Source organism: Haemaphysalis longicornis, unplaced genomic scaffold (genome assembly GCF_048455015.1).
Source record: "Haemaphysalis longicornis isolate Haplotype H1 unplaced genomic scaffold, Haemaphysalis longicornis Haplotype H1 scaffold_80, whole genome shotgun sequence".
Lineage (NCBI taxonomy): Eukaryota > Metazoa > Arthropoda > Arachnida > Ixodida > Ixodidae > Haemaphysalis > Haemaphysalis longicornis.
In genome coordinates, this window is record NW_027526446.1 from 1,203,854 (window position 1) to 1,231,728 (window position 27,875).

The 27,875-nt window shown below is 50.1% G+C and overlaps 3 protein-coding genes, 13 non-coding genes and 1 pseudogene across 16 annotated transcripts; all 17 read left to right on the forward strand.

The window, feature by feature from the left end:
- The first annotated feature begins 150 nt into the window (after positions 1-150).
- Positions 151-1,419, forward strand: LOC144150835 (uncharacterized). The gene is made up of 2 exons (XM_077682193.1): positions 151-741; positions 1,366-1,419. Exons 1-2 carry the CDS (start codon positions 151-153, stop codon positions 1,417-1,419), a joined length of 645 nt encoding a protein of 214 aa, XP_077538319.1.
- A 7,370-nt stretch (positions 1,420-8,789) lies between these two features.
- Positions 8,790-8,861, forward strand: Trnam-cau (transfer RNA methionine (anticodon CAU)). The gene has a single exon. It is a non-coding gene; the product is annotated as a tRNA-Met (tRNA).
- A 2,319-nt stretch (positions 8,862-11,180) lies between these two features.
- Positions 11,181-11,252, forward strand: Trnam-cau (transfer RNA methionine (anticodon CAU)). Its single transcript has one exon. It is a non-coding gene; the product is annotated as a tRNA-Met (tRNA).
- Positions 11,253-11,338: 86 nt separating this feature from the next.
- Trnam-cau (transfer RNA methionine (anticodon CAU)) lies at positions 11,339-11,410 on the forward strand. The gene has a single exon. It is a non-coding gene; the product is annotated as a tRNA-Met (tRNA).
- Positions 11,411-11,496: 86 nt separating this feature from the next.
- Trnam-cau (transfer RNA methionine (anticodon CAU)) lies at positions 11,497-11,568 on the forward strand. The gene has a single exon. It is a non-coding gene; the product is annotated as a tRNA-Met (tRNA).
- Positions 11,569-12,247: 679 nt separating this feature from the next.
- Trnam-cau (transfer RNA methionine (anticodon CAU)) lies at positions 12,248-12,319 on the forward strand. The gene has a single exon. It is a non-coding gene; the product is annotated as a tRNA-Met (tRNA).
- A 244-nt stretch (positions 12,320-12,563) lies between these two features.
- Trnam-cau (transfer RNA methionine (anticodon CAU)) lies at positions 12,564-12,635 on the forward strand. Its single transcript has one exon. It is a non-coding gene; the product is annotated as a tRNA-Met (tRNA).
- Positions 12,636-12,721: 86 nt separating this feature from the next.
- Trnam-cau (transfer RNA methionine (anticodon CAU)) lies at positions 12,722-12,793 on the forward strand. The gene has a single exon. It is a non-coding gene; the product is annotated as a tRNA-Met (tRNA).
- Positions 12,794-12,879: 86 nt separating this feature from the next.
- Positions 12,880-12,951, forward strand: Trnam-cau (transfer RNA methionine (anticodon CAU)). Its single transcript has one exon. It is a non-coding gene; the product is annotated as a tRNA-Met (tRNA).
- An 86-nt stretch (positions 12,952-13,037) lies between these two features.
- On the forward strand, positions 13,038-13,109 carry Trnam-cau (transfer RNA methionine (anticodon CAU)). The gene has a single exon. It is a non-coding gene; the product is annotated as a tRNA-Met (tRNA).
- Positions 13,110-13,195: 86 nt separating this feature from the next.
- On the forward strand, positions 13,196-13,267 carry Trnam-cau (transfer RNA methionine (anticodon CAU)). The gene has a single exon. It is a non-coding gene; the product is annotated as a tRNA-Met (tRNA).
- A 2,022-nt stretch (positions 13,268-15,289) lies between these two features.
- On the forward strand, positions 15,290-15,361 carry Trnam-cau (transfer RNA methionine (anticodon CAU)). The gene has a single exon. It is a non-coding gene; the product is annotated as a tRNA-Met (tRNA).
- Positions 15,362-15,673: 312 nt separating this feature from the next.
- On the forward strand, positions 15,674-16,954 carry LOC144150836 (uncharacterized). The gene has a single exon (XM_077682194.1). It carries the CDS (start codon positions 15,674-15,676, stop codon positions 16,952-16,954), a length of 1,281 nt encoding a protein of 426 aa, XP_077538320.1.
- Positions 16,955-20,629: 3,675 nt separating this feature from the next.
- Trnam-cau (transfer RNA methionine (anticodon CAU)) lies at positions 20,630-20,701 on the forward strand. The gene has a single exon. It is a non-coding gene; the product is annotated as a tRNA-Met (tRNA).
- A 339-nt stretch (positions 20,702-21,040) lies between these two features.
- Positions 21,041-22,374, forward strand: LOC144150846 (uncharacterized). The gene has a single exon (XM_077682208.1). It carries the CDS (start codon positions 21,118-21,120, stop codon positions 22,234-22,236), a length of 1,119 nt encoding a protein of 372 aa, XP_077538334.1. The 5' UTR covers positions 21,041-21,117; the 3' UTR covers positions 22,237-22,374.
- Positions 22,375-25,961: 3,587 nt separating this feature from the next.
- On the forward strand, positions 25,962-26,033 carry Trnam-cau (transfer RNA methionine (anticodon CAU)). The gene has a single exon. It is a non-coding gene; the product is annotated as a tRNA-Met (tRNA).
- Positions 26,034-26,173: 140 nt separating this feature from the next.
- Positions 26,174-27,378, forward strand: LOC144150837 (uncharacterized; annotated as a pseudogene).
- Positions 27,379-27,875: the final 497 nt, after the last annotated feature.

A 27,875-nucleotide genomic window follows, 5' to 3' on the forward strand; every position in this document is an offset into this window, starting at 1 on the left:
ATAATGGAAAACGAGTTCGTCCAAGATCAGTCTAACAGCTGGGTTGGTCCCCTTCCATTTCGCATACCGAGACCCCGGCTGCCAATCAACAGGCAACAAGCCTTGTCCCGCCTTCTCGGACTACGTCGCACTTTGCGTAAGAATCCTGAAATGAACGCGCACTTCGTGGCCTTCATGAAGGAACTGTTTGTGAATGACTATGCAGAACCTGTTCCACCTCTCGCTGATGGCAAGGAGTGCTGGTACTTGCCTTTGTTCGGGGTGTACCACCCTCACAAGCCAGAGAAGATCAGGGTCGTCTTCGACTCCAGTGCTCAGTACAAAGGAGTGTCTTTGAACAGTGTCCTTCTCACAGGTCCGGATCTCACAAACAGTCTCATAGGAGTGCTGATACGCTTCAGGAAGGAGCCAGTGGCAGTGATGGCAGACATTCAGCAAATGTTTTACAGTTTCTTTGTCCGTGAAGATCATCGCGATTTTCTTAGGTTCTTGTGGTTCGAGAACAACGACATGTCAAAAGAGATTGTTGAATACCGCATGAAAGTGCACGTCTTTGGGAACAGCCCATCGCCCGCTGTGGCTACCTATGGACTTCGGCGAACGGCTCGACAAGGCTCACTGCTGTACGGGGAGGATGCGGCGAGGTTCGTGGAAAGAGATTTATACGTCGACGATGGCATCAAGTCAGTTCCCACCGAGGAAGACGCCATCAACCTGCTGCGAAACACACAGGAGATGCTGGCAACGGCGTTTTTACGTCTGCACAAGATCGCTTCAAACAGGGAGAACGTGCTAAAAGCATTTCCGGTTGAAGATCACGCAAAGGACTTAAAGGAACTCGACTTTACTGCAGAGACGATGCCCGCGCAACGCAGTCTTGGGCTCCTTTGGAATGTGCGCGAGGATACGTTCGTATACCGTGCTCCACCTCAGGGGAGACCCTGCACGCGGCGTGGTGTTCTGTCCACTGTTAATGGCCTCTATGACCCGTTGGGTTTTGTGGCTCCAGTGACAGCACGGGCAAAACACTTTTTGCGTGAGATCACAGCGGAAGGCTATGACTGGGATGCTCCGCTTCCAGCTCACAGAGCGCAAGATTGGGAAGACTGGAAGAGCTCGCTTGGGGCACTGGAAGACCTGCAGATCCCCCGGACTTACGCAACTTCAACAATGCTTGAAGCTGAGCGAAAGGAAATTAACATCTTTGCGATGCGTCCAGAAAAGCCGTCGCAGCTGTGGTGTACCTCAGAGCTGTTGACAAAGAGGGAACGCGACATGTGGGTTTCATAATGGGAAAAACAAAGCTGGCACCCCTGGCCGAACCTACTGTTCCAAGACTCGAGTTATGTGGAGCTGTCCTTGCAGTCGAACTGGCTGAACTCGTGCAACGCGAGCTGGACATTCAGCCGGATGCAGTGAAGTTCTACATCGACAGCAGGGTCGTTTTAGGCTACATCTACAATGAGACCAGAAGATTCTACGTTTATGTGGCAAATAGAGTGTTACGTATACGTAAGACCACACGGCCAGAACAGTGGACATACATCCACACGAGTGAGAATCCTGCGGACAACGGCACAAGAATGGTGTCAGCGATGAAGCTCAAGCACACGACCTGGCTCAGTGGCCCCCACTTTCTCCGACAAGGCGATGAACCAGCCCTACCGTCCCCTGTCTTCAAGCTTGTATCTCCAAGTGAGGACAAAGAATTACGCCCGGAAGTCAACAAGCTGGCCACAGCAGTTACGTCATCCAGGCAACTCGGTGCGGAGCGCTTCCTTAGGTTTTCGAGCTGGAAAACACTTGTTCGCGCAGTGGCATTTCTTCTTAGAGCTGCGCAGCATGTCAAGGGTCTGACCGCGCAGCAAAGCGCCGCCGAATATCTTTCTACAGCGAGAACTGTAGTAATTCGTGCTGTTCAGCAAGACTGCTTCTCTCAAGAAATAAGCCTCCTCGAGAACAAAAGACCTGTTCCCAAGAAAAGTCCCCTTCGAAGACTCGACCCATTCATTGATGGGAACGGCCTTGTGCGAGTCGGTGGCCGCCTCAGCAGAGGGGATCTACCCGAAGAGGAAAAGCATCCTCTCATCATACCGAGCCGACACCACGTCGCCACACTGCTCATACGTTACTACCACGAGCAAGTGCAGCATCAAGGCCGACACTTTACTGAAGGAGCAGTCAGGTCGGCTGGTCTGTGGATCATCGGCGGCAAGGAACGCATCTCGTCCATCGTAGGGAAGTGCGTCACGTGCAAGAAACTGCGAGGGCGGTCACAGGAGCAGAAGATGGCCGATTTACCAGTAGACCGGCTGACCACCGAGCCCCCTTTCACCAACGTAGCCGTCGATGTCTTCGGACCATGGCTGGTTGTTGCTCGCCGTACAAGAGGTGGAATGTCCAACACTAAACGCTGGGCGGTTTTGTTCACGTGCCTAAGTATTCGTGCAGTGCACATCGAGGTGATCGAGGCGATGGACACGTCCAGTTTCATCAATGCACTCCGAAGATTCCTGGCAATCCGGGGATACCGTCAAACAAATCCGCTCCGACTGTGGCACAAACTTTGTGGGAGCGTGCAGAGAGATGGGAATCAACCCAAATGATCTGGGAAGCTCGACACCGGGGAAGTTTCTCAACGAGAAAGGCTGTACGTGGGTATTCAACCCTCCGCATGGATCTCACATGGGTGGAGTTTGGGAGAGAATGATAGGTATCGCTCGTCGGATACTGGATTCCATGTTGCTTCAGACGCACCATAACCGTCTGACCCACGAGGTCCTCACGACATTCATGGCAGAGGTCTCAGCTATCATAAACGCAAGGCCTCTCGTTCCCGTATCCTCTGACCCGGAAAACCCCATCATCCTCACACCAACGGCGATCTTGACGCAGAAGCTGGGAGCTTCAACTTCAGCCTTTGGGGAAGCTCTACCAAGCAATCTGCACCGACGTCAGTGGCACCAGGTGCAAAACTTGGCCAGTGAGTTCTGGAAGAAATGGCGCACCGGGTATTTGACTACCTTGTAACAGCGAAGGAAGTGGCAGATCGCTCTACCTGACCTCAAGGTCGGAGACTTCGTCTTGCTCAAGGAGGAACAAGCCAACCGGTGTGAATGGCCGGTCGGGGTCGTCACTCAGTGCATACTCAGCGCCGACGGGCACAGTCGAAAGGCTGAAGTCAAGACAGCAAAAAACGGGATCGTTAAGATGTTCATCCGTCCCATATCAGACATTGTTCGTCTGATGACTACCTGATACCATTGTGGCGCCCACGAAGCGGTGCACCAGACGGGGAGTGTGCTGCCCATCGCTACGAAGGGCACCCGAATCCTACAAACGAAACCGAAACCACCTTCCGGCTGTCTGCCGCCATCTGGCGTGTTCCCCCCATTGGCACACAACACTGGGGCAAACCCTCGCCCTGCTTCGACTATGAACCCGGGTATGGCAGCCCACTTCAGAGACAATGAGCCAAGGTGTGGCAGCTGGTCGCACACCACTGCCTTTTTACGGCATCGACTGTTGATTATAACCACCATGTGTATTCTTATTCAGTTTATCATAAAGTTTCGGTTTAATCGTCAGTACTGTCGTCATCAATCAGGAAAGCAGGCGTTCTTGGCGTAAGTCGAGGGCTGCCTGTAAGGCCTGCATAGATATTAGTGCCCAATTATATGCAAGAAAAGCTTGAGCGGGGGTATTTTTTAAAGAAAACAGTAATTGTACCGACAATCTAGATTACGGCATTTAAGGCAATTTCAGGGTCTGCGGTGGAAATACAGCTGCCGTGGGGTTGTGGGCGCCGTAATTTTACGGTTTGTTCTGAGGCCGCAACCACTTGCAGCGTATTTTCCGCGCTTTCGCGCGTCGACATCGCCCCGCGTTGACGGCGTCGGCAAAATGCACGGCGACGTGAGCTGACGCGGGAGCAGGAGGAGGAGGAGGAGAAAACTTTATTGGACAGGTAGATCGAGCTTAGAAGTGGGCGGAGTCCTCAGTCCAGTGCTCCGTTGGTGCGGCCTGCCGTCTTCGCTCTCCCACTGCTCCTCTCCCACTCTCCTTCCCTACACTCTCCCACTGCTCCTATGTAGCTACAACGATGTCTATGCTGCTCGCCAGATATCAGCGTCGACGCAGCGCCAGAAAGCATCCGAAAGCAGGCGACATCGTCCCGATTCCATGTCCATCTCCCGGTCTGGGGTCATTACGTTCGCAAAAAGCAATCATTTTTTTAACGTGCGGTAATTTGGTGCCTTGAGGCAAACTACAAGCTATTTCTGTTAAAAAGTGCGCATTCCTCCGTGGCTAGCTTGGCTTTCATCGATGAGATGGGGGGATTGGGAGAGCTTTTTGCGAGTTAAATACGGGAGCTCTGGCTACATCGCTTGTAATGTTAGCATGATGGGCTTGTCTGCAAGATCGGTGCGTAACGAACAAAGTTTATCAACGCCATAAATCTAGCGGTGGATTCGATTTCATTCGCGGCTGCCGTAGCTTGCATAGGGAGAACATTGAAGCGCGATAGCTTTTCTTTGCTTAAATAAGGGAGCTTTGGTTACATCACTTGCAGTATTTACGGTTCCGGTACGGTACACGGTAGCCGGTACGGGACCTTACCGGGAAGGCTCGTTTTAAGAGTTATAGCAGACCGTAACTACTGGCCATGCTACCGTGACTGGGAGCGACTTGTGTTGTACGTCGTTTGGCAATTTTTCGTGAGTCTGTGGCGCTTCCTGTGCTGAAATATTAGTTTTCAGTTCTCAAAAGCGCTAAAGACAGTATTAGAAAAAAAAAAAAACATCTGACGCCCCTACCGAGATAGCGAACTGCGACTGCGTGAACATGGAGCGGCATTTTAACTCTACGCCATTTCAATAGATGGCGCCAGTAGGTCAAGCTCAGTAAGGTCCCTGAAATTACTAAGGTAGCGCCATCTTTAGATCTCGCCGCCTTTCGCCCTCGCCCGCGCTCCTCTCTTACTTCGTTTTTTGCCATTTTCTTTTTCGCCGGCGAACGCCGCGCGCCATTGGCCAAGGGAAAAGTCACGTGGTTTTGTTTTTTGGCTCCGCCGCCGGGTCGCCTCGCCGATGCCTCGCCGGCTGGGACATTGCGCAACGCCGCCGCTGCGACGCCATTGCTGGCTTCCGAGCCACCGTCGCCACCGTGCTTCAGTACCGGCTTTATCGTAGGCGCTAGCTAATAGCAAAGTAAGAATTAGCTGCTCGTTTCGAAAAAATGTCGCACCGGTGTCGTTTTAGGTTGCTTCTCGGTGTCGATGTGTTGTGCCTTAGGCAGCGCGAATATCGTCAGGCAGGGCACAAGACTTCGTTATTCCGTCCGGGAAACGCGACGCAGAAAGGAGAAAAGTTTGGTTGCATAGATTTGAACGGGCATACTTCAGGCCGACGCTACCATCACTCTTTTGCGAGGTAAGTTTCTGAATGCTTGTTCTTGCTCTGTTAAATTCTGCGCGAGCTTGAGCGGTCACTTACGAAGAAATGCGTATTCCCTTCGCGACCGTCGTCCACGCTTTGTTCTGAGTAGGCATTGCGCGCAGCGCCGAGTTCGTCCCGTCGTAAGCTTTGGTTTGGATAAGAGGCCGTGTATTTGTCATGTGCGCGCTTAACTTCCAGCATCAATATCAGCGGCGTAGCATGTTCAGTCAGTTGTCGTAAGGTTTTCGTGACGTGAGAATTGTTCACCTGAATTCATGCTTGTTTTGGCCGACGGCAGCTTGCGTCTGACCATGTATCGTGTGCGTTCCGAGTGCGTGTACGCTCTTTTTGGCGTGAAGTCATATTATGTGTGTTAGCTACCCGGGTGGTATTATAATCCCGTTGTTATGACATCGGAGTGATTTGCTGCGTAATATGGGCTTGGTCGGTGCGGCGCAAATTGAGGCTGTTGCGAGAAAAAAAAATTGCGGCTAGGTAAAACAATTTAAGGTCAGCTAATATAATGACCGCGCCGTTGACGTACGTTTGATGCGCAATTTCTGTTATCGCTTTATTAAATTCGCGCACGTTTGAATGAGCACTTCAAATGCATATTCGCGCCGTTGACGTACGTTTGATGCGCAATTTCTGCTATCGCTTTATTAAATTCGCGCACGTTTGAATGAGCACTTCAAATGCATATTCGCACCGTAACGGCTGTACGCCCTTTCTTCCGTGTATGCAAAGAGGAACGTTAATTACGACTTACGTTTGCATTATACGCGATGCCGTACATTTGCAGTGTGCGCGCTTACTTCATCTTAGTAGTCAATGGCGCAGCGTATTCAGTCATTGCGATTTGAACCAAAACACACTGGGCGACTATATTATTTTCAGCAGACGTATTTTTGTCCAGCAAAGCGCTTGCTAAACGGGTTTAGTGTAGCGAGTTGAGCGGACGCGGCACTGAGCAGATGCACGAACACGAATTTGACCATGCTACGGTAGAACAGTCACTAACTCCCTTCTGCAATGCATTATTGCCTATATTTGCGGAGTGTTTGTGGCGCATCTCAAACTCGGTGGCGACATTTTTTTTCCCCTTCTCAATAGGATTATTTCACGGATCAATTTGAGCAACGGATATTGGAGAAGCTTGGCGTTAAAAAAACTAAACCCAAATGGCACTCCCAACATTTTTTCTCACGGGAAGCCACGTCAGCAGCACAAGCCACCTGCACGTCATTACGGACGTTTGTTCCAATAAAATATCTATTTGCTGGCACCAATTCATTTTTGTGATTTATTGTTTTCTCTTGATAATCATCGTGACATTGGACCTCTTTCGAATTTCTTTCGGGTGTATCCCTGTGTTAGTGCAATGTGCAAATCTGCCAGAATATATTCCAGCACAAAACAATTCTGTCCAGGCGCCTCCATTAATAACGGTTGTAAACGACCGCGCCCGGTGAAAAAACGTATTGCATGATTAATTAACTCTAGACGGGGCTCTAGAAATTAACGGGGCTCTAGAAATCCTATAAATGCTACCAAAGAGCGATTTCGGCGCGAAAACAAGAGCAAACTGCAGCGAGCGCCCTGAAGCATAGCGAGGGGCGTCTGCTCTCAAGTGGCCAACAAATATGGCGGCGCCGCGGGTGAGGGGAGAGAAAAAAGAGGAGGGCAGCGGAGAAGGAGGGAGCAGTAGGCGCTACCTTAGTTCTTTCAGGGACCTTAAAGCTCAGTACATACGGCTGGCTGTTTCTAGTTTTTTGTTGTATTTGAGAGTCCCTCGCCCTGATACCGCCTGTTCCTCACTCGCCGGTTTGTAGACGGGCCCCATGTTGCTGTTAATACTAGTTAAGTAGCCGTATCGCCTTTATTTAACCTAAAAGAAGCTATCGGACATGCGTCGTTCGACGACACAAGCCACAGCAGTTGGGCCGGACCGTGTTTCGCTTGCTGCTTGAGCTGTCAGAATCGCGTGAATTTCACTTCTGGCAACCTCATTTTTCTTAAACGATCTCATATTTACAATCCGTTCGACTAGGCGTGAGCGAATCGTACGTATCCTAAACTCTTCCAAAGCGGCCGCCCGCTTCCGAACGACGGACACGGTATGTCTCGGTACCGCGCGGCCAAGTCGCTCCGGTATACGGTAGGGTTCTGCGCATGCGCGGTGGCTTCCAGACGGTAGACGTTACCGTACCGGAACCGTTTTTCCGATCTGCTATAACGACCTCGCCTCCAAGATCGGTGCGGAAGAAACAAGCGTTAGCACTGCCGAAATTTGTCAAATACGACCAAAACAAATCATCCGACAATATTTGTTGGCAGCCTCTGTTAGGGTACCAAATTCTTGGGTCCACGCATTGTTTTCCGGCGTGGTCGAATGGATTGGAGCTTAGGTGCTGGTGTTGCGTTATGAAGGTCTAGGGTTCGAATCTTGGCAAAATCCCACGGATTTTTTGTTTTTTTTTCCAGTGAGGGTGTCATCGACTTTTTTTTTCAAGGCAAAAAAAGGCAGAGTACCTTGCCGTTTAACCTACAAGTGACGTTTGACGGCAACCTCAGTATCAAGGCAGCTCCGAAATTTGCTTTGCTCATGCTTTGAATTCATGAAGCTGCAGTCGGTAGTAATATCAAGGTTAAATCAAGTAGCAAGTAACGTTGTGCTAATTGTGTCTTCGTTCATCATCCTATCTTATTATGTTCAGATTTGACGGCAATGACCCCCGCCTCTCTTTCCCCCCCCCCCCCTCCAACCAAAAAAAAATTACAAGGCTCGTTGGCAACGCCGCTTGTAAACGAATTCTGCACTAACTCCCTGCCTCTCTCCGTTAGGTTCGGTATTGGGCTACTGTTTTGAAGGACAAAGGTTCAAAGCAGTAGTATTGGAGTACAATACTTGCACAAAACCACTCGGTACAAAACACATACAAAACTTCTCGGTAACTTCAGTACAGTACGCCTGCAGAGAGTTTGAAAATGAAGTATAGCAGATATAGCTAAAATAAATATAACTGCGATAGACATGTTCGAAGTAAAAAACGGACATACCAGCAACATCTGAACAACGTCAGCAAAATATGTCTAAATACTGTCCCCGAATGAAGCAGCAGCAACATCGAGAGTACGTCTTTAGCAAAGTTGAAAGAACGTCCGACATAAGGGTACCAGCAACGTTATCTCAACATCCAAAAATTTTCATAAAAATATTGCACGTTGTACGGATGTCTAATAAAGATAATGCTTGGACATAGACGTTCGGATCTTTTTCGGACGTCGCAGAGATGTTAGTGGTTTGCTGGGCCATGACTGTCTGAGCAGCAACTGTTACATTGACCGTCCAGCAGAGTGGCGCAGTGGAAGCGTTCTGGGCCCATAACCTAGAGGTCCGTGGATCGAAACCACGCTCTGCTACTGTTTTTTGCGGGTGGAGTTTCATTTCTTAGTCTCACATCTGTACCCCATGACTGTGTGAGCAGCAGCTGTTACAGTGATCGTCCAGCAGAGTGGCGCAGTGGAAAAATCGATGACGAAACAAGGTTACTATTAGAATCCCCCATCACGGTAGAGGAAGTGAAAGAAGCGATTAATAACCTAAACCTGGGAAAGTCACCAGGTCCTGATGGCTTGAGCGCGGCTTTTTATAAGTTCCTTAAACATGAGATATCCCCTGTGTTAACGGCAGTATTTAGAGAAGCTTTTACGTTAGGGGTGCTGCCACCGTCGTTTTCGGCTGCGCACACCATTTTAATTCCTAAAACAGAAGACACTGTCAAACTTCGTCAGGTGACGTCGTACCGCCAAATAAGCTTAACTAACGTTGACTACAAAATACTCATGAAAATACTGGCTAAAAGGTTACAGACTGTTATTGGCATCATAGTGGGACCGCATCAAACATGTGGGATAAAAGGACGATCAATTGTCACAAACATACACAAGGCTCGGAGTGTACTCGAGAGCTGTGATGTGATGCATACCGGTGTAGCAATGCTACAAGTGGACCTCGATAAAGCGTTCGACCGCGTGCCACACGATGGGCTTATGGCAGTATTAGAGCACGTTAACATCGGCTCTGTTATCCTAGAAGGTGTTCGCATGGCCTACAACAAGTGTACGACCAGAATAATTGTTAACAAGGTGTTGGGAAGGCGCATAGAAGTGCAGAGGTCGGTGAGGCAGGGGTGTCCTCTGTCACCTCTCCTCTTCTGCATATACATTGAATCCTTGTGTTTAGCCATAATGAGAAATGAAACTGTCAAGGGATTTCAACTTCATGCAGCCGAGGTACGAGTTTTAGCTTACGCAGACGATATTGCTATTTTCTGCGCAGATCAAGAAAGCGTCTCTCAAGTAGTTAACTTAGTGAAATGGTTTTGTCATGTGAGTGGATGCGCCGTGAACTGGGACAAGTGCCTGGGAATATGGCATGGAGAGTGGAGTACAACACCGGTGGTATTTAAGAATATCAAGTGGGTAACGACGCCCGTGAAGTACCTAGGCGTGCCGCTAGAGTATTATACCGATAGTGACCCTTATTGGCGGAAACAAGCTGTGGAGCTACGAGAAAAGGCAGAGAAGTGGAAGGGCACAAATTTGTCCATCTTTGCTCGCGCGACGGTTTGCAACTTATTCATGGTGAGCAAACTTTGGTATGTATTGCAAGTACTCCATTGTTCACGGGCAAATGTTCAAAAGCTGCACCGTGTTTTTGCAGTATTTATTTGGGGTTCGTCCTGGGAACGAACCAGTCGTACAAACCTCTTTCGGCGCGTTCGTGATGGGGGTTTAGGGTTAACGCATTTCTTTTTACGTCAGTTGGTAAACCGTTTTCTTTTTTTGCGGGATGTTAAAGACCCGTTTTCGCGCACGGTTTGTCAAATTAGATTAGGCAGGGTTCTGCCAGAGTTTATAGTTACGACATTATGTTTGCCGGGAGGTATACGTGGCTACCTAAAAGAAGTTGTTGAGTCATTTCGTTTTCTAGCTGTGCGATTTTCGTTGGATTATCTGAGTGCAGTTTCAAGAAAGCGACTGTATGGTGATCTTTGTGATACAGTTCTCCCGGTTCCGTTGTACAGAATAACGTACTCAGCAGGCCCTGGTCGAGATGTGTTAAAGCGGGTCAAGAAAATGCCAGTTGCACCAGGGATTAAAACGTTTTTCTTCAAATTACATACCGGAACACTCCTTGTTAAGACATGGATGCAAGAAAAGGGCCTCTTTATGCCATGGGGGGAACAGTGTTGGTTGTGCAAGAAACCGGAAACCATTGAACATGTCTTCATCGACTGTTGGGATGGTGTATTCTTTTGGGATGTGCTGCAGCGTACGTTGAAAAAAGATCTGCCAGTCGATGCCCGTGGCATCCGGTATTTGTCCGTTGAACATGATGAGGAGGGTGTACCGCTAGATCTAATAATGTTATTGGGCCTGCACAGCATATGGAGGTGTCGGCTGGCAGTCCGTCACTCGGACATTGACGCGCGCCCAGTCAGAGAGTATTTTCAGGAGGCTATTGTTTCGTTTGTTGAATTGAAAAAGGCCCAACAAAGTGTTCCGGAATGGCTGTCACAAGTTGAAAGGCTAACGAAGATAAAGATATTTTAGCCACCAGCGCTGCATCCCAGAGCGGGAGCAGCGATTTTATGTTTTAGTATGGGTTTGTTGTGACACTGATGTTTATGTTTGTAAAAGCGGTGCTGTTTGGAAATAAAAAAAAAAATAAAAAAAAGCAGAGTGGCGCAGTGGAAGCGTGCTGGGCCCATAACCCAGAGGTCCGTGGATCGAAACCACGCTCTGCTACTGTTTTTTGCGGGTGGAGTTTCATTTTTTAGTCTCACATCTGTACCCCATGACTGTGTGAGCAGCAGCTGTTACAGTGATCGTCCAGCAGAGTGGCGCAGTGGAAGCGTGCTGGGCCCATAACCCAGAGGTCCGTGGATCGAAACCACGCTCTGCTACTGTTTTTTGCGGGTGGAGTTTCATTTTTTAGTCTCACATCTGTACCCGATGACTGTGTGAGCAGCAGCTGTTACAGTGATCGTCCAGCAGAGTGGCGCAGTGGAAGCGTGCTGGGCCCATAACCCAGACGTCCGTGGATCGAAACCACGCTCTGCTACTGTTTTTTGCGGGTGGAGGAGGAGGAGGAAGTAACTTTATTGTGTCCAGAGGAAAGGCCTAGTTATGGCCGGTGTGCTTCAGACGACGGCCAGGATACCTTGGCTCCTAGCGGCGTCTTCGGCCCTCTGGACGGCCCAACGCTGGATGACAGGGTCCTCGCTAAGCAGCACGGTCTCCCACTGCTCCTTGGTGTGAATAATAAATGTTCCCTCTGTATTGCTGAAGTCTTTTCTTTGTATAGCAGGGCATTCCCAAAGCATGTGTGCCAAACTTGCAAGCAGAGGGCAGTGCTTACATTTACCGTCACGAATTTCTGGGTGGAAGTGCCTGTAGAGGCCTGGGCTGGGATATGTATTGGTCTGAAGACGCCTCCATGCAACTTCTTGTTTTTTGGTCAGCGAGGGGTGGCAGCAGGGTACTTCCGTCTTTCGCCTCTGTATTGGTCGAGCACGTCCCGGTAGGTGCACAGGCGATCCTTGGTGTTGTCGGCAGGGTGTAGGGCGGATTGCAGGGGCTCTCGGTAGGTGAATGCTCGAGCAGCCTCGTTGGCCCGTTCGTTGCCCTCCAGGCCCGCGTGTGCGGGCGTCCATATTAAAGTGGTTCGGGTGAGTTTCATTTTTTAGTCTCACATCTGTACCACATGACTGTGTGAGCAGCAGCTGTTACAGTGATCGTCCAGCAGAGTGGCGCAGTGGAAGCGTGCTGGGCCCATAACCCAGTGGTCCGTGGATCGAAACCACGCTCTGCTACTGTTTTGTGCGGGTGGAGTTTCGTTTTTTAGTCTCACATCTGTACCCCATGACTGTGTGAGCAGCAGCTGTTACAGTGATCGTCCAGCAGAGTGGCGCAGTGGAAGCGTGCTGGGCCCATAACCCAGAGGTCCGTGGATCGAAACCACGCTCTTCTACTGTTTTTTGCGGGTGGAGTTTCATTTTTTAGTCTCACATCTGTACCCCATGACTGTGTGAGCAGCAGCTGTTACAGTGATCGTCCAGCAGAGTGGCGCAGTGGAAGCGTGCTGGGCCCATAACCCAGTGGTCCGTGGATCGAAACCACGCTCTGCTACTGTTTTGTGCGGGTGGAGTTTCGTTTTTTAGTCTCACATCTGTACCCCATGACTGTGTGAGCAGCAGCTGTTACAGTGATCGTCCAGCAGAGTGGCGCAGTGGAAGCGTGCTGGGCCCATAACCCAGTGGTCCGTGGATCGAAACCACGCTCTGCTACTGTTTTGTGCGGGTGGAGTTTCGTTTTTTAGTCTCACATCTGTACCCCATGACTGTGTGAGCAGCAGCTGTTACAGTGATCGTCCAGCAGAGTGGCGCAGTGGAAGCGTGCTGGGCCCATAACCCAGTGGTCCGTGGATCGAAACCACGCTCTGCTACTGTTTTGTGCGGGTGGAGTTTCGTTTTTTAGTCTCACATCTGTACCCCATGACTGTGTGAGCAGCAGCTGTTACAGTGATCGTCCAGCAGAGTGGCGCAGTGGAAGCGTGCTGGGCCCATAACCCAGTGGTCCGTGGATCGAAACCACGCTCTGCTACTGTTTTGTGCGGGTGGAGTTTCGTTTTTTAGTCTCACATCTGTACCCCATGACTGTGTGAGCAGCAGCTGTTACAGTGATCGTCCAGCAGAGTGGCGCAGTGGAAGCGTGCTGGGCCCATAACCCAGAGGTCCGTGGATCGAAACCACGCTCTGCTACTGTTTTTTGCGGGTGGAGTTTCATTTTTTAGTCTCACATCTGTACCCCATGACTGTGTGAGCAGCAGCTGTTACAGTGATCGTCCAGCAGAGTGGCGCAGTGGAAGCGTGCTGGGCCCATAACCCAGAGGTCCGTGGATCGAAACCACGCTCTTCTACTGTTTTTTGCGGGTGGAGTTTCGTTTTTAAATGCATAGCATTTTAGTAACTCACAATGTCACGCGGCGTTGGCGTGCCCTGTCGTAGTCCGCATGCACGCCTTGTCGTAGTCCGCATGCGCGTCTTGTCGTAGTCCGCATGCGCGCCTTGTCGTAGTCCGCAGGCGCGCCTTGTCGTAGTCCGCAGCCAGGAAGAAATAACAGTTTCCGGCGCCCGGTTTCGAACCCATGACGCCGCGGGCGTTCCGGAACGCAAGGTGCCCGGCGCCCTACCGACCGAGCCACGAAACCGACACAGATTTCGATGCACCGAACGCGCCTTATATCCTTCACTCATTTCTCGTTTGTTTCGAAAGCGCCACAAGTTGTCCCGCGCCTCCAAAAGATGGCGACACGGGTCCCGCGATCAAGAGATACGACTTGCCGGCGCACCCCCTCGGAAATGCTGTGCATTTGATCGTGCCCCTCGCGAGGGGGATGTCTTTTTTTTATGGTAAACAAAAGTTTTTTGATTTACGATTTCTCAGCTAATACTCATCGCTTTAACAAAATTCTTGCAGGAGGAGATTGCTAATACATTGCTTTATTTGGTTACATGTACATCCTTGCATCGGCGGAAGGCATTTCAGGACCCCTTTAAGGGCTAGACGCCGCGCGGAATTTGTCCGAAGCCGGGAGACGGTGATCGGCGGACTGGTCGCTCCGGCGGAGGCGGCCCGCGGCATTCCTGCGGCCTCGCAGAAGCGAAAGGAAAATAGTAATCGCGAGTATACTGATCGAAAATGTGGTATAAATAATCGGACAATATAGGCTAAGCAAACGTTCGTATTCCCGGCCGCGGCGGCCGCTTTTCTGATGGAGGCGAAAAGCAAAAACGCCCGTGTGTACGAGATTTCGGCGCACGATAAAGATCCCCAGGTGGTCAAAATTAATCCGGAGCCCTCCACTGCGGCGCGCCTCATCGCCTGCGTTGCGTCGGCGCGTTAAACCCCACAATCAATCAATCAAACGTTTGTATTCTCTCGACCTTCTTGCAAATATAAAAGCCGCGGCTAAATTAAAAATTGGGGACCTCATCGGTGTCCGCTGTGGAAAAAAAAAAAAAAAAACGCGAATCTTTCGGGCCTACCCATGGATGCGTATGTGGTGCTTACATTATTCTCTACGGAATTATGGCTGCCACAGTTATAATGCTTTCCTGTTGGGGCGCCGCTTTTATAGGCTTTTTGTATAACCTTGTGATCGACTTTTTCAGATGCTATTGGCATTCATTGCCGCATAATGTGTCAACCGATCTTGGCTTATGTGTTGTTAAATTGGCTCAATTCCACGGCTTTCAAATATGCAAGCAGCAGAGGCTGTACAATCCGCTTGCTTTTATTTTCAATAAAGCAAAAAAAAGAACACATTTTGCACGCGAAGGCGAGAAGCAAACGTGATGATTCGTTTATTGATTAATGACTGAATAGCATAAATAATTCTGTTTAAGTAAGATGTCTTAGCAATAATAAAATTACACCCACCTCCCCTCGCGGGAACCCTGGTGTTTGCCAGCTCTTGAATGCATTTGGTAACCCCCGTTTTAGCTTTGGTGATAAGCATCAACGCATTTAAAAATCTTACCGGCAGTCAAATAAACACAACGTAATTTAGTCAAATAAACACAACGTAATTTTAGCCAGGATATTTGAAGTTAATTATCACAAGCGAGAAGCGCACTTGAATGTCTGTATTTCCATGTACTCTTCAATATCACACGCCAGTGCATGCTACATGCACGCGTAAATACGCAGGCTTATAATTTTTTTAGTCTCACATCTGTACCCCATGACTGTGTGAGCAGCAGCTGTTACAGTGATCGTCCAGCAGAGTGGCGCAGTGGAAGCGTGCTGGGCCCATAACCCAGAGGTCCGTGGATCGAAACCACGTTCTGCTACTGTTTTTTGCGGGTGGAGTTTCGTTTTTTAGTCTCACATCTGTACCCCGTGACTGTGTGAGCAGCAGCTGTTACAGTGAGCGTCCAGCAGAGTGGCGCAGTGGAAGCGTGCTGGGCCCATAACCCAGAGGTGCGTGGATCGAAACCACGCTCTCCTATGTTTTTCTCTTTTTGTTTGAGGGTGGGATTTAATTTTTGAGTCGCACATCTGTACCCCGTGACTGTGTGAGCAGCAGCTGTTACAGTGAGCGTCCAGCAGAGTGGCGCAGTGGCATTCTACTTCCGGCCACCGAAGCGTGCAGACGCAGAATCATGAGCTCCAGCGGAGCGGCGATAGCGGCTCAGACGAGCCGCGGAAACAGGCCAACGGTAAGCGATAACGAGGAGTACCAGATTATACTGCCGCAACTGCCTACCGGACGCATCGTTTTAAACACGGTGTTTTTGCACGGCGACGTGAAGGCCAGACCTTTTAAGGTCGAAGATTTTCGGGATGCGCTCGCACGGACTGGTCTGCTCCCCGAGGTTGTCGCCTTGGGGGCATACCAGATAAACCATGTGTGGGCAGTAACGTTCAGCAGCGCCGTAGCAACGAAGAAGATGCTCGCGGTCACGGAACTTCAAGTAAAGGGCCGGCGCTGCGTCGTCATCGACCCGCAAGATCAACAGGTCAGACTGAAGCTGCACTGGCTGCTTCACGGCGTCGCCGACGACGACATCCGGGCTGCCTTTGCGTCGTACGGCAAAGTGACCGAGGTGAACCGGGAGCGGTGGCGCGTCCAGGGCGTCACCGACAAGGGTTCCACGACGAGGACGGTGCTGCTGAAGTTGAAAAGAGGCCTCAAGGCAGACGACCTGCCGCACCAGATAAAGGTTGCAGGGGAGCTCGCCCTCGTCGTGGCACCGGGACGCCCCATGCAGTGCCGTCGCTGCAACGGCCAGGGCCATGTGCGGCGGGACTGCAAGGTGCCCCGTTGTTCCAAGTGTCGGCGTTTTGGTCACGTCGAGACGCAGTGCGTGCCCTCGTACGCGTCAGTGACGGGACCCGCTGACAGCGAGGGTGCTACCGACCACCTTATGGACGCCATCGTGGCAGAGGAAGCAGCCGAAGGCGCTGGTGGTGGCGAGCCCTCCGAAAATACCACCGTGACCCCAAGGGAAGCCTGCCTCACCCAGGAAGTGAAAACCCCCGAGGCCACCCCAGCAACAACGGCACCACCAGAGGAGGACTTGGGTGAACGTGACCAAAAGTGCTCGACACCCGAGCCCGCCGCTGCACTGGTGGGGCAACACCCAGAGAAGATGGACACCGACGGAGCAGCGGCTTCGGCAGGGTCAGCCAAACGCCCCCACGTTGACGCTGCTGACGAGAACGACAACGTGGGTAAGAAGAACAGCGAGGAGCCGCCGGCGAAAACAACGCAGATACGGCGCCCGTCGTTCAGACCCAAGCCCACCATACCGCCCGAAAGAAAACCCCCGGAAACGCCCCCCCAAAACAGCTCAGCGCAAGGGACAGCGCAGCAGCGGGCGAGGGCGCGTAGCCAGCTCAAGACGCGAAAGGTAAGCGCCATGCTCTCCGCCTCTCATTGAACGAAACTGTCTGACGACCTCGCCCTTAACGTAGCTACACTCAACGTCAGGGGATTGGCTGGGAAAAGAAAACAGAGCCAAGTGTACCGGCTGTTAACCGAGCATGACATTGATGTGTTGGCGGTTCATGAAACCAAGGTGCAGGGGGAGGCAGAGACTGAGAGCATGGTGCGGCGTTTCACGTCGAGGTACTTCGCGTGTGTTAGTCACGCAGTCGGCACTTCGGCGGGTTGCGTGCTTTTTGTGCGAAAGCTACCGGGCTTAGCTGTCCAAACCGTGACGTCGTGCTTGTCAGGCCGATTAGTGGTGTGCGATTACTCCTTTCGCAGTGTCGAGTGGCGCGTTTTGTGCATTTATGCCCCCAATTCTGGGGACGAACGTGCCGACTTTTTGTTAGTATTAGGCAGCACCGTACCACTGATCGGCAAATAATACTATTAGGGGATTTCAATTGCGTGTTAACGGCACGCGACAAGACAAGTAAAAGGCCGTTCAAGGACGTCAGCACTGATTTGTTGTCTGAGCATATTGTGGAATTCGGTCTGGAGGATGTTGCCGAATGTTTGGAGGGCGCAAGAAGTGTGCAATACACGCACTTTCAAGGCGCTAGCCACGCCCGACTGGACCAGATTTACGTATCCTTGGAAACGGTCGCAATGTCCAGCAACTACAGTGTTTTGCCATTGTCTTTCAGCGATCATTGTCTTGTCGCGTGCAGAATAGGGCACAAAAAACGGCGGAACAATTTTATATGGGAATTGTGGAAGTTAAATGAAAAGATCTTAAAAGACGAAACTTTCAGCAACATAGTAAAGGACCAAATTAGCAAAATCGAACAGGCCAGCCAAAATAATATCTTGGAAATGTGGGAACTAACAAAAGAAGCGTCAAAAATTAAAGCGATCGAACGGGCCAGCTGCATAAGGTTCGAACAAAATGAAAAGGAAACGTTGCTCCCAGAATTGTTAAAAACACTGACAGAGCAAGAGGGCAAACAGCCGGGCGTGTACAAAGACGATATCAGGCAAACAAAACAAAAGCTAGAAATAATCGACGAAGAGCGCTATCACGGAGCGCTTGTACGAGCAAGAGCGGTCCAGGCGATAGCGGGGGAAAGACCTACAAAGCGGGCCTTGGGGCTCGAGAAAACGCATGCTCGTCGTAATCATATAACCGAGATTGAATGGAACGGCGAAACTTCAGGGGAGAGCAAGCACATCGAGCGTGCCTTTTTTGAGCACTATCAGACGCTTTTTGCCTTTCGCTCTGCCGATGTTGAAAGCTTCAAGAAAGAATTCCTCAGCAACATGCCTAAGCTTGACGACGAAACGAAGGAGTGGCTACAACAACCAATAGCATTGAAGGAAGTTGAAGACGCCATTGACAATTTAAACCCAGGCAAATCGCCAGGCCCTGATGGTTTGACTGCGGCGTTTTACAAAGAATTTAAGAGTGAAATAGCACCGGTATTAGCGTTGGTTTTTAATGAATCGTTTAAGCTGAAATCACTGCCACCTTCTTACGGAACTGCTCACACAGTGTTAATTCCCAAAACAGAAGATGTTGAAAAACTTAAGCAGATTACGTCATATAGGCCCATTTCACTTACGAATGTGGACTATAAAATATTTATGAAGGTAATAGCAAATAGGCTCCAGGGAGTGATTCATAAAATAGTTGGCCCTCATCAGACTTGCGGCATACGGGGAAGATCTATTGGCACCAATATACATAAGGCAAGGTGTGTGCTTGAGTGTTCCGATGCCATGCATGTAGGAGTCGCTGTGCTTCAGCTAGACCTTGAAAAGGCCTTTGATTGTGTATCACACGAAGTAGTGTTCTCTATTTTGGACTATATCAACGTCGGTTCAGTTATCAAAGAGGGGGTAGCATTGGCGTACCGGAATTGCACCACGCGGTTAGTTGTGAACAAAGCATTGGGAGCGCCCATTAACGTGCAACGCTCTGTACGCCAGGGCTGCCCCCTCAGTCCACTTTTGTTCTGCATTTATATTGAAACATTGTGTTTACGTATCCTCACAGACGTCGAAATTCGAGGGTTCCGAGTGCATGAGGCTGAGGTAAAAGTATTGGCTTATGCAGACGACATTGCGGTATTCTGTGAAAACAAGGAAAGTATTATTAAAGTAGTGGAGATAACAAAACAGTTTAGTACAATGACAGGGAGCCTTGTAAATTGGGGAAAGTGCCTGGGGTTCTGGCATGGAGAATGGCAATCAACCCCTGACACTTTCGCCAACGTAAGCTGGGTAACAACACCCGTAAAGTACCTGGGAGCCCCGCTACAGTTTTATAAAGATAGTGAGCCGTATTGGCACGAACTAGCACAGGAGACTCGAGCAAAGGCAGACAAGTGGAGGGGGGCGTATTTGTCAACCTTTGCTAGGGCAACAGTGTCCAACCTGTTTTTCGTTAGTAAACTGTGGTACGTGATGCAAGTGCTGCACTGTTCGCGTACAAATGTGCAAAAGCTGCATCGGGTCCTTTCTGTTTTCGTGTGGGCCTCGAATTGGCAGAGGTGCAGCCGCACCAACCTGTTCAGGCGAATCAAAGATGGGGGTCTGGGATTGGCGCACTTATTTGTGCGACAGCTTGTAAATAGATTTCTGTTTGTAAGGGATGTAAGGGACCCCTTTCTGAGGACAGTATGTCAGGTAAGGTTGGGCAGGCTTCTGCCTGACTTTGTTGTAACCACTGGGCATATGCATGGAGGCATTTTTGGTTTTTTCAAAGAAGTCGTTGGAAGTGTAAATTTTTTGAACATGCGGTTTTCAAAAGAATACTTAAGTACGGTAAAAAGGAAAAACCTGTATAACGATACTGTGGATACCGTGTTCCCTGTGCCAATGTACAGAACTATGTACTCTGGAGGCCCAGGCAAGGACGTTCTTAAGAGGGTGAAAAGGATGCAAATTCAGCCAGGGGTCAAGTCTTTTTTCTTTACGCTGCATACAGGTACATTGTTAGTAAGAACATTTATGGAACAGAGGGGGCTATTTGTACCATGGGGGACAGACTGTTTTAGATGTAAATTAGCAGATACAATCGACCACGTGTTTTTGCATTTTTGTGAGGGGGTGTATTTATGGGATGTTCTACAAAGGACATTACGAAAAGACTTTCCGTTAAACCCTCACGGTATACCATTTCTTGCAGTGGACAATGAGGCTGGAGTGCCTTATGATTTAGTAATGGTACTGGGCCTCCATAGCATATGGCGCTCGCGCACAGCAAGACTGTATAATGATGTCGATGCCCGTTTTGCACTACAGTATTTCAAAGAGAGTGTTGGTCGCTTTGTCGAAATTATTAAGTCTCGGTAGTTATTCCCGGTTTGGCTGCCAGAAATGGAGCAGCTGACAAAGATGAGGCTTTTTTAATGACAACGCCAGCCCGTTATTCGCTGGCAGCCCCATTTTTCCTGAGTTGAGTGTTTTATTGTGATGATCTGTAATGTTTTGTGTGTTGTCAAAACCAGGCAATAAAGAAAAAAAAAGAGTGGCGCAGTGGAAGCGTGCTGGGCCCATAACCCAGAGGTCCGTGGGTCGAAACCACGCTCTGCTACGGTTTTTTTTTTGCGGGTGGAATTTTATTTTTTAGTCTCACATCTGTACCCCATGACTGTGTGAGCAGCAGCTCTTACTGTGATCGTCTAGCAGAGTGGTGCAGTGGAAGCGTGCTGGGCCCATAACCCAGAGGTCCGTGGATCGAAACCACGCTCTGCTACTGTTTTTTTTTGCGGGTGGGATTTCATTTTTTAGTCTCACATCTGTACCCCATGGCTGTGTGAGCAGCAGCTGTTACAGTGATCGTCCAGCAGAATGGCGCAGTGGAAGCGTGCTGGGCCCATAACCGAGAGGTCCGTGGATCGAAACCACGCTCTGCTACTGTTTTTTTGCGGGTGGAATTTCATTTTTTAGTCTCACATCTGCACCCCATGACTGTGTGAGCAGCAGCTGTTTCAGTGATCGTCCAGCAGAGTGGCGCAGTACATTGTGCTTCCGGTTTCCGTCAGGAGCAGTCGCAGAATGGTTGGCTCCGAAGGAGCAGTGATAGCGGCCGATGCCGGTCGTGGTAGCCCGTCGTTTTCTGTGCCCAAGGATTACAGGATCGTTTTGCCACCACTGCCATCAGGAGAAGCAATGAGTCGAGCAGTTGTTTTGCACTGCGATAATACTTGCCGGCCGTACAGGATCGACGATTTTCGGCAACCGCTGAAAGACTTGGGCGTTATCCAGGAAGTTGGCGGCATTGGAGCTTATCAGATGTCGCACGTTTGGCTGGTTAACTTGCGGAGCGACGAGGCGAAGAAGAAGCTGCTTCAAGAAGGAAAGCTGGACGTCAAAGGGCGTACGTGTTTGGTCATCGACCCAAACAAGCAGGAGCTGCGAGTGAAGCTGCATTGGGTTACCTTCGACGTCTCAAACGAAGCAATTCGCCGGGCCTTCGCTATGTATGGTGAAGTGAAAGACGTTGCAAGTGACCGCTGGAGAGCGGCGGACTTCGAGACCGCCGATTCAACGACTCGTGTGTTCCGGCTTGTGCTAAGGGAGGGTGTCTTCCCGGACTCACTGCCTCACCAGGTACCGCTCGGAAAAGGCAAGACTCTCGTAGTGGTTCCAGGTAGGGCCCCGGTATGCCTGCGTTGTCATACAGCCGGGCATATCAGGAGAGAATGCAGAGTGCCCAAATGCACCGAGTGCCATGCCTTTGGGCATGAGCAGGCCGAATGCACCCGGACCTACGCGCGAGCTGTCGGCCGCGGTGCCGATGCAGACCGGAGCGAGCACCTGATGGACGAAGAGAAGGCGGAGTTGGCTGCTACTTCAGCCAGTGAGAACAACGACTTGAAGGGTGCATCGAAGAAACCCGTAGCGGAGCAGCCCCAAACAAATACCATGGCAGTGGGCTCGAGTAAGGAAGAACATAAGGACACTGGTGTTACTGAGACCCACCCGTCAACGTCAGCGGTCGCAGCTGCAGCAGCGTCCATAGCAGACACCGAGGACGGCTCCAAGAACGACAATGGGAAGTCGGCAACCGAAAAGGGTGTCGGCGCGTTGGCTATGGAACTGCAGGAAGCCTCGGCAAAACGTGAGAGGGACAGTAGTGACGATGTGCCTAGGTCACAGCGTCTCCGACAGCTCGAACAAGAGTGGAAATACATAGGGAAAAAAATCGTGTCCTCGGCGAACGTTCGTCACCTCTTCCGAGAGGTGTCCCACCAAAGACTTGAGCATTGTCTGGAAGGAGCACCCTGACCGACGCGTAAACAAAGGTAATCCCTGCGTGCTCCGTTTGAAGCTGCTATAATATGCTTTATTTTGATAGGCCCATGCGTGTTGCAACGCTTAATGTCCGAGGGCTAAGCTCAAGAAGAAGGCAGAATCAACTGTATAGGCTCGCTATAGAGCAGGGAATGGACATCCTAGCAGTGCAAAAGACAAAGATAGAGAGTGAGGATGAGACGGAGGCAATGGTGCAGCGGTTCAGGGAGCAGTATAAGGCGTGTGTTTCGCACGTGGATGGTATGTCGGCAGGGTGTGTACTGTTTATCAGACAAGGTTTAGATACATCAATTGAGAATGTAACGTCTAGCACGAACGGACGCCTCATAGTTTGCGATTTTTCATTGGCGGGGAGTAAATGGCGTATCTTGTGTGTGTACGCGCCAACAAAGATGCCGGATAGAAAAGAATTCTTTAGCAGCGTGGAGCCTTATTGCCACACTGAACGAAGCGTAGTCATGTTGGGAGACTTCAACTGTGTTTGTGCAGCACGTGATAAGACAAGCGCTACACCGTATAGAGACGCAAGTACTGAAACTCTATGTAGTATTGTTAATGAATGTGGCCTGTGTGACGTAGGAGAGACTGTTAGCAAAGGAGGAGTGATTTTCACTCACTTTCAAGGCTACAGTCACTCTAGGCTCGACCGAGCATATGTATCACTGGAACTTATACCAGAACGTAGAGAATATAACGTGCAACCGGTAGCTTTCAGTGACCATTGCATGGTTACTTTCACCATAGGGAGCAAGAAAACGCAACAAAAGAAATTTATGTGGGAGCAATGGAAATTCAATTCGAACCTACTGCGGGATGACGTCTTTGTAAACTACGTCCAGAGTGAATTGAAAGATTGAAATAGAGGAGAAAAATATGGAGTTAAATGGCAGCAATTCAAGCAAAAAGTTAAAATGAAAGCGCTAGAACGAGCAACACTACTGAAGCATGAAAAGGAGAGGAACGAAAAGATATTGCGAAATAATTTACAGACGCTCGTAGAACAGGAGTGTACGCAGCCTGGTGCATTTAAAGAAGACATATGTTCGATCAAGAAAAAACTGAAAGCGATAGACACTGAGCGATACCGTGGAGCGCTCGTACGATCCAGAGCCGGAGCAGATAATCGCAGGAGAGCAGCCAACAAAGTGTGCGTTAGGGATGGAAAGAAGTCAGGCACGGCGAAATGATATAAGTGAGATAGAGTACAAAGAAACGTACGTCACAGATACCGCAGACATTGAGCAGGCGTTCTATGAATATTACAGTTGCCTTTTCGCTCAAAGTACAGTCAACAAAGGGAAGTTCCAAAACGAGTTCCTTCCGTTATTAGCAGTACTAGATGGTGATACTAAAGAGTTATTAGAACAGCCAATCACAGTTAATGAGGTAGAAAAAGCCATAGAGGACCTCAATCCCGCTAGGTCGCCCGGCCCAGACGGGTTAACAGCGGCGTTTTATAAGAAATGGAAGAATGAGGTTTCTCCGGTTTTGTCAAACGTTTTTAACGAGGCTGAACAGCTTAAGAACCTCCCACCATCTTTCTCAACCTCTCACACCGTACTTATCCCTAAAACAGAAGATACTAACAAGCTTAAACAGGTCACATGTTATCGTCCCATATGTCTAGCAAATGTGGACTATAAAATTTTGATGAAAATACTGGCAAGAAGGCTGCAGATAGTTATGACAGACTTGGTAGGGCCCTACCAAACATGTGGCATAAAAGGAAGAACCATATTTTCCAACACGCATAAGGCGCGATGTGTCCTAGAGGATTGCGATGCCACAGGAGGGGGTGTTGCTATGATCCAGTTGGATTTAGAAAAAGCGTTCGATCGTGTACCACATGACCTTCTGTTGCTCGTACTGGAATATATAAATGTAGGTTCCGTGATCCTTGAAGGGGTTAGAATGGCCTACAGTAATTGTACTACACGCTTAATTGTAAACAAGCACGTTGGCAAACGAATACGAGTTGAACGATCTGTGCGGCAGGGGTGTCCCTTAAGCCCGCTTTTGTTCTGTATATATATTGAGTCTTTTTGTTTGAGTATAATCAGGAGTAATCACATTCAAGGTTTTCGCCTTCACGCCGCGGAAGTCAAGCTATTGGCTTACGCGGACGATGTGGCCGTCTTCTGTACAAATTACGAAAGTGTACTTGAGGTTGCACAAGTCGCTAAAAGCTTCTGTGAAGCTAGCGGCAGCTCGGTTAACTGGGACAAATCTTTAGGGTTTTGGCATGGCAACTGGCCTGCAACTCCAGGCATATTTGCAAACATGCAATGGGTAACCAGCCCTGTTAAACACTTGGGAGTGCCGTTGTTATATTATCAGGACAGCGAGCCGTATTGGCGAGAGAAAGCCGCTATGCTTCGCGAAAAGGCTGACAAGTGGAAAGGGTGGGGACTGTCTGTGTTCGCACGTGCCACTATTTGCAATTTATTTCTTGTAAGCAAGCTTTGGTACGTTCTTCAAGTGTTGCACTGTTCGCGAGTGAATGTGCAGAAGTTACATCGGGTTCTTGCAGTGTTCGTTTGGGGTTCAACTTGGGAAAGAACTAGCAGAACAAACCTTTCTAGGCGGGTCCGCGAGGGCGGTCTTGGATTAACCCACCTGTTTTTGAGGCAAGTTGTTAATCGATTTATTTTTCTAAGAGATGTTACTGATCCTTTTCTTCGTTCGGTCTGCCAATTAAGGCTAGGATCTGCGTTACCTGAGTATGTTGTGACCACAAAATATTTGCACGATGGAGTACGCGGCTATTTCAAGGAAGTTGTTTTGTCTTTTCGTTTCCTTCGTGCGAGGTTTTCACTTGATTACTTGAGTACAGTCACGAGGAAAAAGCTGTACAAAGATATTGTAGACATAACAATGCCTATACCGTTGTATCGCAGTGTGTACACCCTGGGGATCGAGCGGGACGTATTAAAAAGGGTAAGGAATATGTTTATTCCATCCGGCGTAAAAAATTTCTTTTTCAAAATGCACACGGGCACACTCGAGATTAAGACATGGATGGAGCAGAAGCAGTTGTTCGTGACTTGGGGACCGGACTGCTTTGTTTGTAAGAAACGGGAGACAATCGAGCATGTCTTTTTGGATTGATGGGGGGCCGTGTTCTTTTGGGACATCCTGCAACGAACAATTAAAAAAGAATTCCAGCTGGATTCTCAGGGTATAAGGTTCCTATCTGTGCAAAATGAGAATGGTATTCCATATGACACCATCATGCTGTTAGGATTACACAGCATATGGCGTAATAGATTGGCCGTAAGATACAGCGATATTGATGTTAGAAGAATACCTGACTATTTTAAGGAATCAATACATCAGTTGGTAGAAATGTACAAAGTGCGAGATGCTGAACCGGAGTGGATGTACATTTTCGAAGAACTTTTGAAACTGAAAGAATACTGAAACACCAGCGTCAGCCTAAGCCAGATTGACGTGCTTTTATCAACTGACAGAAGTGTCCATGTTTCTTTTAACATGTAAAAAGGCAATAAAGAAAAAAAAGCAGAGTGGCGCATTGGATGCGTGCTGGGCCCATAACCCAGAGGTCCGTGGATCGAAACCACGCTCTGCTACTGTTTTTTTTTTTTCGAGTGGAATTTCATTTCTCAGTCGCACATCCGTATCCCACGCACATCCGTATCCCACGACTGTGTGAGCAGCAGCTGTTACAGTGATAGTCCAGCAGAGTGGCGCGGTGGAAGCGTGCTGGGCCCATAACCCAGAGGTCCGTGGATCGAAACCACGCTCTGCTACTGTTTTTTTGCGGGTGGGATTTCATTTTTTAGTCTCACATCTGTACCCCATGACTGTGTGAGCAGCAGCTCTTACAGTGATCGTCTAGCAGAGTGGCGCATTCTACTTCCGGCCACGCTCGCGGACGGACGTGCGAATCATGAGCTCCAGCGGAGCGGCGATAGCGGCTCAGCCGAGCCGCGGAAACAGGCCAACGGGAAGCGATAACGAGGAGTACCAGATTATACTGCCCCAACTGCCTACTGGACGCATTGTTTTAAAACACGTTGTTTTTGCACGGCGACGTGAAGGCCAGACCGTTTAAGGTCGAAGATTTTTGGGATGCGCTCGCACGGACTGGTCTGCTCCCCGAGGTTGTCGCCTTGGGGGCGTACCAGATAAACCACGTGTGGGCAGTAACGTTCAACAGCCCTGAAGCAACGAAGAAGATGCTCGCGGTCACGGAGCTTCAAGTAAAGGGCCGGCGGTGCGTCGTCATCGACCCGCAAGATCAACAGGTCAGACTGAAGCTGCACTGGCTGCTTCACGGCGTCGCCGACGACGACATCCGGGCTGCCCTTGCGTCGTACGGGAAAGTGACCGAGGTGAACCAGGAGCGGTGGCGCGTCCAGGGCGTCACCGAGAAGGGTTCCACAACAAGGACGGTGCTGCTGAAGTTAAAAAGAGGCCTCAAGATTGACGACCTGCCGCACCAGATAAAGGTTGCGGGCGAGCTCGCCCTCGTTGTGGCGCCGGGACGTCCCATGCAGTGCCTTCGCTGCAAAGGCCAGGGCCATGTGCGGCGGGAGTGCAGGGTGCCCCGTTGTTCCAAGTGCCGGCGTTTTGGTCACGTCGATACGCAGTGTGTGCCCTCGTATGCGTCAGTGACGGGACCCGTTGACAACGAGGCTACTTCCGAGCACCTTATGGATGTCGTCGAGGCCGAGGAAGCAGCTGAAGGCGCAGGGGGGGGCGAGCCCTCCGAAACTCCCAAGGGAAGACTGCCTCACCCATGAAGTAAAAACCCCCGAGGCCACCCCAGCAACGACGGCAGCACCAGAGGAGGACTTGGGTAAAAGCGACGAAAAGTGCGTGGCACCCGAGCCCCCCGGTGCACTGGTGGGGCAACACCCGGAGAAGATGGACACCGACGGAGCAGCGACTTCGGCGGGGACGGTCAAGCGTTCCCGCGTCGACGCAGCAGACGGGAACGACAACGTGGGTAACAAGAACAGCGAGAAGCCGCCGGCGAAAACAACGCAGATACGGCGGCCGTCGTTCAGACCCAAGCCCACCATACCGCCCGACAGGAAACCCCCGGAAACGCCCCCCCCCAACAGCGCAGCGGCGGGCGGCAGCGCGTAGCCAGCTCGAGACGCGAAAGGTAAGCGCCATGCTCTCAGCCTCTAATTGAAAGAAACTGTCTGACGATCTCGCACTGACCGTAGCTACTCTCAACGTCAGGGGATTGGCTGGGAAAAGAAAACAGAGCCAAGTGTACCGACTCTTAACCGAACATGACGTTGACGTGGTAACGGTTCAGGAAACCAAGGTGCAGGGGGAGGCAGAGACTGAGAGCATGGTGCGGCGTTTCACGTCGAGGTACTTCGCATGTGTTAGTCACGCAGTTGGCACTACAGCGGGTTGCGTGCTTTTTGTGCGAAAGCTACCTAGCTTAGCTGTCCAACCTGTTTCGTCGTGTTTGTCGGGGCGATTAGTGGTGTGCGATTACTCTTTACGCAGTGTCGAATGGCGCGTTTTGTGCATTTATGCCCCCAATTCTGGGGATGAGCGTGCTAACTTTTTCAAGAGTATCAGGCAGCACCTCACCACTGATAGGCAAATAATACTATTAGGGGATT